The sequence below is a fragment of the Oryza brachyantha genome, chromosome 4 (assembly GCF_000231095.2).
Source record: "Oryza brachyantha chromosome 4, ObraRS2, whole genome shotgun sequence".
In the NCBI taxonomy this organism is placed as follows: Eukaryota; Viridiplantae; Streptophyta; class Magnoliopsida; order Poales; family Poaceae; genus Oryza; species Oryza brachyantha.
Window position 1 is genome coordinate 5,332,555 of NC_023166.2, and position 9,929 is coordinate 5,342,483.

Genomic DNA, 9,929 nt, shown 5'->3' on the forward strand with positions numbered 1-9,929 from the left:
TACCCTTTTTAACCCATAAACCAGACATTTTTCCCTCAACTGGCAATACTGAACGGAAAATCCCCTCCAGTAGCTTTGAGACTGGTTTTAGCTTGGATTAGTACATGTGGCCCTTTTTTTTTGGATTCATGTGTATGGCAACATGTCCTAATCTAAACCAAAACCAGCCTCAAAGGCGCTCAAAGGGGTTTCTCTGTCTGTTACTGCCAGTTGAGAGTGAAAGATATTTAAGTTTTGGTTTTAGGGAGATAATTTTACTCACCCAATCTTTTGCGGGTGTAATTTGGACTTTTTCTTTTCATATAAAGATAAAGGAATATAAAATTTTTATATATTAGAAATTTATCATTCCAATTAGAAACAATATAAACCTTTTCTATATATTAGATATTTTCTAATTATAGAGTTTTAATAAATATACATAATATACTTTTAGGATCAAAGTCCAAGCATGGCGCAACCTAATGTGTAATACCGTAAGAACACCGACAACGATGGCAAGACACTAAAGTTTGTATTCACCGCCAGGCCACGGTGCTTCACTCGTCATCTGATCAATTAAGGCTCCAGTCCACCATTGTTGGATGCCTAGATTGCCATATCGCTAGCAATATAATCAAATAAATCTATGTTAACTACGAATCAATATTTGGGGAGTCCTGGGTAAAATATTCTGTTGGCACCGTCTTAGTATAATCAACTTGAATCAACATCTTTTGCTTAAGAGTTTACTTTTTTTTGTTCAAGATACTAATAATTTGACTGAATGATATATTTAGCAAGTTACTTTAAATGATATCATGGTTTAGTACATACTTTTGGCATATTGTTTGAGACCATACGTCCATAGCAACTCTGAAAAACAGCTGCAAAAAGAAAGTAAAAATAATTTATTTTATCGGTGTTGAGTTGCCTCTACATGTATTGTTAGTAATATATATTTTATGCAAAATTTTAAGTATTTTGTTCAATTCAATTCACTTAGAAAGATAAGAAAAGGATAGAAAATGCATGCTGTTTCCTCATTCCAATATGTAAAACAAGAAGAATAACCGAATAGATTCAGTGGAAGCAAAATGCAGATATTCAGCTAGAAGTTTATTCAACAAAAGCTAAATGTGACCTTATAAACTCTCATGGAACCAAGAACTAGGTCATAAAATATTTGCTAGCATAATATTCTTTCGTTAAGACATGAGCAACCATATTGACCAGTGGACCCAATGTGCTCCAGATCATCAAAGCAGTGGGCATCTTGACACCCCTTGACTCAAGCCTCAAGGTTGCGTGCCGAGATGATGTTCATTGGCAATGGGCTCTTATTGTTGCCCATTGTTGAATGTATGTCAAGCTGATTAGTGCTTATAGTTGTTATGTATATTCTTCAGACATCACGACCAAGATTTAGTATAACTTTACATAAAAATACATTAACCATTTAAAGCATAAGTGATGTAAGTATATTCCAATTTCACAAAGCTATAGTAGTGACTATTAGTCGGTGGTCAGCTGCTATTTTTGTCAAAGTTTGTTTAGATATTCAGAGTAAAAAAAACTTGGTAGATAAATAACTCTGAATATTTTGCTTATAGTATTGCATTTGAAACATGTTGGAGCGGAAGTCTATGGGACGCTCTTTGTGAGTTTGGCATAAGGGTATGAGCTAGGGCCTAAAAGCCTCGTCAAGAAAGCAAATATAACACATAGAGATTCGAGGGGAATCGGGCCCCTTGGTGGATGCAAAGGGATTATACAGGTTTAGGCCACCGTGAGGCGTAATACTCTACTTCTATCGCTTGTGCATTATGGGAATAAATGTGTTATAAGCTTACGTGGGAATGTTCTACTTGTCTTCTGTTGTTTTCATTCCATTGGTCAGGGCCTCCTTTTATACTATAAGAGGACACCACAATGACCATGGTTTTTCTCACCTGCGGTGTGTATGATATCTTCTTTCTTGGGACTGCTGCGGATATCGTCGTCAGTCAACAAATCGTCATACCACCACAGTTGGGTCCCATCGGTCAGTAGGTGAAGGAGTGGACAGCGTCCCCTAGACCCAGCGGTCCAAATGAGAAGCCACCACTCCTCTCATTCGGTCATCTGCCGCATTTAATGCGATTGTGACACGAGGGAGACGGGTTATCCCTGAGGTGACAGAGACGTCACTGTGCAGGGGTAGCATGTCTCGCCCCGCTTTTTCTCGGAGAGAGGCGTAGACAGGGGCGTGCGCATGCGGTTGCGTTTAATGCGGCCAGACACACGCCTACGCCCGGCGGCATGCTAGGCGCCCTCCCGTCGCCGTAAATGCGGTTGTTGGGCGATGAGGTCGCGTCTAACCCACGGTGGGCCTCGCAATGCGCAGCCCCCACGCCGACCCCTCCGGCGCTCGATCACCCTACAACCTTCCGGGCCTGACCCCCTAGGGGCACACGGCTTTCCACGGCCCGACTTCCCATCCCGGGGATTTCGATTCATGGGCCCATGATCACCGTGCGCCATACACACTCAGGGGATACCCCGAGTCTACATATCTGACAAAACAGTTTATGACTTCTAATTTACATTATTGAACATAGATGTATAGGTAGCACGAAAATAGTACTAGTATGATAAAAAAAAATTACATATAGTATTGTTAAGACCTACCTCCTAACCAAGGAACTTTGCGTGAATTTTACTACTTTTTTAAAGAAAATGAGTAGTGAACAAGAAAGACAAGCTTATTTTTTTTTGGATGGAGTGAATTAGTGCATATAATTGCTACCCACTTCATCCTTAAGTGAATTTTTAATATAGTATTGGCAAATTAGTTAAAAATAAGAAACGATTTAAATACGCATAATTAAATAAGAAAATCGTATGGAATAGGGTAGGTATGGGTAAAATGAATAGATATTTAAATATGAGATAATTGATGGGTCAACTAAAACTCTACAAATGCAAACATTTTTATGATATAAATTTGAATTTTAGAAATGTATTTATCATATGGCCGAGGGAGGAGCAAGACTTAGAGCAAGTATAATAGCAGGCTACAAGCCAGCTAAATGTTGAGATGGAGGAGAGATGTGAGGAGAGATAAGAAGCGGTCTGATAGCTTACAACCGGGTGTAGCACAAGAACCATGAAACTTTATGAGAGAGACAAGTGAATCATGTATTAATTATAAAGAGATATCTACTATATAGTGTGGGCTGAGATAAGGCTATAAAGACTATTAGGCTTGTTTCAATGCTTAATCACTACACGGTTTCCAAAACAACTAACTTAATGAAACGATGCATGAAACAACTTCCCACAATACAATGCTTCATTGTACCGTTTTCAAACTAAATAAATCATTTAATTACTGCTGAAAGTTTAATTGCATACAAACAATGTTTGATTGCATGAAACACCTCAAGCCTCTCGATACGAGTTTCACTGCGTTACCGAGAATTTGGTAACAGTGCCCAAACGTTTCATGGTCATGAAACTAATTTCTTCTCTCTCCTTATAGTTTCATACAAATATGTATTCTCTTATGCTTATGTGTCACCTAATTAATCCGAATGACACCTCCATAAAACCTTTACGAGACTAGCCTTATGGCTATATTATTAGCTCAGATGACCCGTTAGCATTTTAATATGCAGGCTTTCGAATTGAATTGCTATAATTGATCGTCTGCGACCAAATACCTTGCTGCCATTGTGGCTCCAACTGGCCTGGCCAGCGAGGGAATTGAACCATCCGCACACAGAGGGGTAATTAAAGATGCTTACTACGACCTCATCTCCGACAATAACCCCCCCTGCACTTCCCTGCCACGTCTTAATTATATTGTAATGCTGCTTACTTAGGCATGTGCAGTGCAGAGGCTGGAGAGATACTGCGGGAGGCCCATGTGTTCCTCCTATCAGCCCTGCATGAACAGCCTGTACATAGCAGCCTTTTTTTTTTCTCCTCTCCTTCACAAATGGAACTGTCCCGTTAGGGCACACACAACACACACATGCATGCAAACTTCAGCTCCTCTCTCTCTACCTCTCTTTTCAAACTCTTGGTTTAGTAGGACGACACTGACAGTTGAGAGGGGGGCAACCAACAAAAGGGTGCAGCCATTGTAAGGGACAACAGTACCTATCAATGCAAAGAAAAGGAGATGAAACAACAACAACAAAAAATAAATATGTCAATAAATCAAAAGGAAGATGTTTTCTTGTGTGTACAAAGCAGCACAGCCAAACTTGCTGCAAGCAACACGCCTCCCTTGTGCTAAACTCACAGTGCCACTGTTCGTCATGCAAGTTGCCCAAGACCAAAAAAGTTTTAACCTGTACTACTCCCCTCCCTCTGCGGTGAAAACATTGGGAAAAAAAAGAATTCGGTGGAGATCCATTCCGGTGTACCCCTCCGCTCTTTCATGTTGCCTCCTAGATCACCCTCTCTACTACTACCGTGTTACGGTTCCTGATTCGTGTAGAGATAACGATCAGTTCAACCTAAAAGCTTAACTACCTTCCTGATTCGTGTAGAGATATCGATCAGTCTAACCCAAAAACTTAACTACCATGTTTCGGTTTCTGATTCGTGTGGAGATATCGATCAGTCTGGCCCAAAAGCTTAAGCTTCGCAAGCGAGGCCACGAGCTTTGTGTCATACGCTTCCAATGTACTGTTAGTAGAGTATAGAAGGTAGGTTCGCCGGTGGTCCATCGTCTGGTCTCGCGGCTGGAATTTGGGGGGTAAAGACGATGATATATACATGCTAGCTAGGGGGCGTGGCAGGCAGCATCACAGGATCATTGCACAGGAGTAGTAGTACGTGTCCCTGCCGCTCGAGAGTAGAGAGGAAAATCCTCACGAATCCATGCAAAAATCCTTGCATAATCACCTCGGTTGATGAGGGCTGCCGCCGTGCTGCCACCTCTACTGTGCAAGCTTCGTAGGCGGTGCAGAAGGTGTGGCACGACACGATACTATACTACTGCTAGTGTGCATGCATGGGTAAGAGAGGTCAAGCCGTCGAGGACTGTTTTTTTTTTTTTTTTTGCCCTTTATCCTAGACAATTGTACCTTGTGCTAGCACTATTGCAACGTGAGCATTGGCCAGAAGACTGCAAGCAGCCAAGCCAAAGCAACACCCAATGATGAATGACCCACCTTATGCGTACATTTGCTCGGCAGCAACGCTATCACACTTTCGAAAGGAAACGGGAAGAAAACACAGAAGCAGAATAGAAGAGAGGAAAAAAAAAAAGAAGAAGAAAAGAATACCCGGCTTCTTGTCACTAGAGTACTAACAATACCTTTGCAGTGTCGTTGTTATATTATTAGTAGTTTAGTGCTGCTTTCTTGAAAGTCTATTGCTTGCTGACAAATTTGCTAAGCCAAGCAGAAGTGCAGAGACCATTTTTATTTTTGGGAGAACCAAAGTGCAGAACTAGAGAAGAATATACTCCTACCGGTGCCAAAGAAGAGGAGAGATATGGGAGAAGAGCCAATAATGAACTGAGGAAGCAAATGCAAGGCTTCATTCAATCGTGCATATAAAATTGCTCCCATTCAAACCATACCAAAAGTGGTTGCTCACACACAATCTCCCTGTTCATCTCGCCCTGGCTCTCTGCTGATTCCAAATATAGGCAGCAATTTCCCCTCGGCTTCCGCACATTTCGGTCTCAACAACACAGGGAGGGGCACATGTGTGGCAATGAGAGGGCTTGTGTGAATGCGTGGTTATTAAAACACACATGATTAGCAAGCAAAGCAAAGCAAATTAAGGGTGCAAATGATCTCCATCTCATGCCCCTACCACCCCCACCCCACCAAAACAAGAGGAGGGAGCAGGCAAGAACTGGCAACATGAGCACAAGAAAAATGATAATAAAAATAAAATAGAGAGAAAAAAAAAAGGAAAGAACCTAACAATTCCTACTAGTGATCAAATTCTACGAATGCTAATTAAGAGCAATATTAAAATGGATTAATTAACAAGTAAGAAAAAAAACAATTAAAACCAGGCAGGGTGAATGATGAGCTACACCGAAGAGGGATCCACAATGGCAGTGGTCGTAGTCTCAGTTAGCATGTCATCGTCTCCTTCCGTGAGCAGCTCCACGTCCCTCTCGTCGTCGTTGGAGAAGTCCCTCCTCTCCAGCTTCGAGTTGGCGGCGACGTAGACGAGGCGCTGCGCGCGGGCAATGCCGGCGGCGGAGCTGCCGGGGGCGGTGAGCCAGCGGGACATCGGCGGCCCGCACTTGAACCCCTTGGCGGTGGCGTGGAGGAAGATGAGCCGCACGGCCACCTTGCCCAGCGACTTGAGCTCGCTGAGGCACGTCTCCCACACCAGCCGGCTGCTCTGCTTGTTGGCGATCCTCATCTTCCCCGTCGACGGATCGGGCTGCCGGACCTGCACCGCCTGCGCGTACAGCGGGTCGAGCCCCTCCGACCGCCATTTCATGAGCTCCATCAGCGCGAGGTGAGCCTCCTCCGGCGACACCAGCCGCGTGATCAGCCTGTCCACGTCCTTCTCCTGCTCCGGCGTTAGGTACTTGAACGGCGGCAGGTACCTCCCGCTGACGTCCTTGATCAGGTAGAGCGGGTCCAGGATGAACGCTGCCGACCACGCCGGGTGGTAGCTCCTCCTGAACCTCACGTCGAGCACGTTCATGGCGATGCCCTCGTCCAGGTTGAACTTGCGGCACCAGCCCCTGACCTTGCCACGCAGGTCCTCCCACAGAGGAAGGCATTGCCCGACGAGCGGCCGCTCGGCTTCCATCTCTCTCACCATGTCGGTGATCAGTTTCACGAGCGAGTGCGCCGCCTCCACCTCGGTCCAGAACGCCACGTTCTGCACCATGCCACCGACCTCCCTCGCGGCGGGGTCGTCGATGCACACGAGCTTGTACGACTCCTCGTGCACCGCGAGCTGGAGCGCCCGCGCTGAAGTCAGGATGTCCTCGAGCATCGCGAATGCGGCGGTGAGCTCGCTGCCATTGCCGTCCCCGCGGTCGAACGAGGAGGGTGTGGCGACGCGGAGGAGCATGGCGTGCCCGTGCTCCTGGACTTGGTGCTTGTGCAGCAGCGCCCGCACCGTGGGTGCAGTGTTGAAGTAGGCGGCCATCTTGGCGCAGTTCGCCACCGCCGAGTGGAAGAGCGGGAGCTCGCGGGCCATGTCCTTGATTAGACGGGAGAAGCCATGGGCTTGGCAAGGAAGGTTCACCATCCACGGGTGCTTGTGCTCGAGATCGCGCAGAGCCTTGGAGCTAAAGCGGTCGGAGACAATGCCGGCGCAATGGTGGAGCTCGCTGGAGGCGGAGACGGACGAGACAGCTTCTAGCATAAGCTGCCCAGCGTAGTCGGACGACGCCGGCGCCGGCGTGGGCACGGCGCGCTGGAACACGGACGTGCCGTTCGGGAGGTTGACGCAGAGGATGACGACCTGGTCGCGCCACCCGTCGGCCGCGAGCTGGAAGAACCGCGCCTCACGGATGCGCGCCGCGGCGTCGGCGCGTGCCTCGGCGAAGCGCGCGTTGAGGCGTGCACCGACGAGCTCGGCGAGCGACAGCTCCGGCAGCCCAACCTGGCGGAGGAAGGCTTTGAGCTTGGGATGCTCCGCCGCGGCGAGAGACACGCTGCCGGACGACTCGAGAAACCACTCGGCGAGCAGCGCGAGCGCCGCTTCGGCCTGCTGCCGCGGCAGCATAGCCCCAGGCGACGCCACGGGCGACTTGAGCCGCTTCACGCTGTCCTCCAGCCGGGCGAGAGGGCCCAGGTCACCTCGTCCCCCCGAGAGCACCTGCCGCGGTGCGGGTAGCGCCGGCGGCGTGGGTGGCGTCGGGGAGTACGAGGAAGGGTCACCCACGACGACGAGCTGGGAGGCCGCCTCCACGGCCGCGTACGCCGCGGCCAGCGCGTGCCTCTTCCGCCCACCGCCGCCGCCGGTCGAGTGGCGGCGCTGCGACGACGGCGGGATGGACGAGATGGGCACGACGGACGACGCCGCGGACGCGGACACGGCAATTGCCTGCTGCGGCTGCGGCGGCGCCCCGTGCGGCGCGGCGAAGTTGGGGCACGCGCCGCGCTTGAGGTGCTCGGACGCCGTGCGCGACGGGTTGGACGCGGAGAACGTCGCCGCGCACAGCACGCACCGCAGCCTGGCGGCCTTGGGCGGCACGCCGGAGCCCGGCGGCGGGACGAGCACGGGCTCCAGGTGCGCCCAGTACCAGGCGCCCTTCCCCTTCACCGCCTTGGCACGCACCTGCATCAGCGCGTCGTACCGCTTCCTCGCCGCGGCCTCCTCCCCGCCCGCGCCCACCACCATTGCCCCCGGCGCCGCCGACCCCGACGGCTCCGCCGACGAGCCCCCCGCCTCCTCCGCCGACATGGCGTCACGCGGCCGTCATGTCCCGCGCGTTACGTCGGTTGGGTTCGTTTTCTTGGAGGTTTTCGTGGGGTTTCGAACGTTTCGACGCGAGAGGCCACCCGAGCCAGGGGCCTCCCCTACTACTGGATGGGAGGGTAGTGGTATTTTTACCCTTTTCTCTTCCTCTCCCTCTACCTCTCCCTCTCTCTCTCTTTATCTAAACTCCACTAATTCTCTCTCACAACCACACTGTTTAACTTGGTTTCTTGAGCCCAATACAAGTTGTAAATCTTGGGAGCTGGGACTCGAAGGGAGCAGCAACTGAGAGAACTCAAGCTTGCAATTTAAAGGGCACTGCTTCTCTCTCCTCTCTTACACACACGCACTACTGCTGCCGCTCACACAGACACACACTACTACTACTACTACTGTATTTTTTTTCTCCGTGGTATTGGCATTTATTTTTGGTGGTCTTTGGGTAGGGGGTTGACTGGGCTTGCAAGACTGCAAGAGGAATGCTCTGATATAGTGCTACTGTATGCTTTATGGTACAATGCCAATAATAATATAAAAAGGTGGGGGATTGGTACGGGCGAGTTGTGCTGTTGCCACTGTGCGAGGCCCCCCCGCGGCAATTATTGCGGTGGAACAGTTGGTGAGAGCCCACACCAGAGCTTCTTTTTTGACAGGGCGGCAGGGATTGTACACTGATGATATAGAAAAATAATCCGGGTAATTGTACCCTGGATTTGCGTCTAGATTCTTGCGTAACAGGCAAAACTGCTAGCTTTAATTATTTTATCTAACTCACGGAAAATTATTAGGTGGTGTTTGACAAGAATTTATTTTCGGTCTTGGTCTATCAAATGGTTAAACTCTTATTATAAATAATTATAAATAGTAAATATAGACTATTAATAAAATTCATCCATAATTTTGAACTAATTCGCGAGACAAATTTATTAAGCCTAATTAATTCATGATTAATCTATGCGATGCTACAGTAAACATGCTCTAATTATAGATTAATTAGGCTTAAAAATTTGTCTCGTGGATTACCACTCATTTATGAATTAGTTTTTTATTAATCTATGTTTAATACTTCAAATTAGTATCCAAACATCTGACGTGACATTTGACTAAAAGTTTTAGCCCCATCTTAAAAAAAAACCCAAAGAGTAAGCGGGAAATAGATATGTTTGCTGAGAAAATAAATAAGGGCAATAAGTTACAACTAGAATGGTAGTTTTTACTTTTGAATGGAAAACATAATAATTATAATTATATGATTAAATGTAACGATACGTTATATATATATATATATATATATATATATATATATATATATATATATATATATATATTGGAACTTTATTGTTTTACCATGCCATGCGTACCAATATAAAAGAAAAGGATTAAAATACCCTCTCTTTATTAAATATCAACACGATTGTCATCCATTTTATCTAGTCCAATGCATTTGTTTTCTATTTTCATAATCTATAATGTAATGATTTCTGAAAATAAATTTATTTTGGAACAAACAAGAGGGGTTAAAAATGGTCTTATTCCCTAAT

At 47.1% G+C, this 9,929-nt stretch overlaps 1 protein-coding gene across 1 annotated transcript; it reads right to left on the reverse strand.

Annotated features, from left to right (window-relative positions):
• Positions 1-6,019: 6,019 nt before the first annotated feature.
• Positions 6,020-8,552, reverse strand: LOC121054275. Its single transcript, XM_040523611.1, has one exon. It carries the CDS (start codon positions 8,371-8,373, stop codon positions 6,025-6,027), a length of 2,349 nt encoding a protein of 782 aa, XP_040379545.1. The 5' UTR covers positions 8,374-8,552; the 3' UTR covers positions 6,020-6,024.
• Between the last annotated feature and the right edge of the window lie 1,377 nt (positions 8,553-9,929).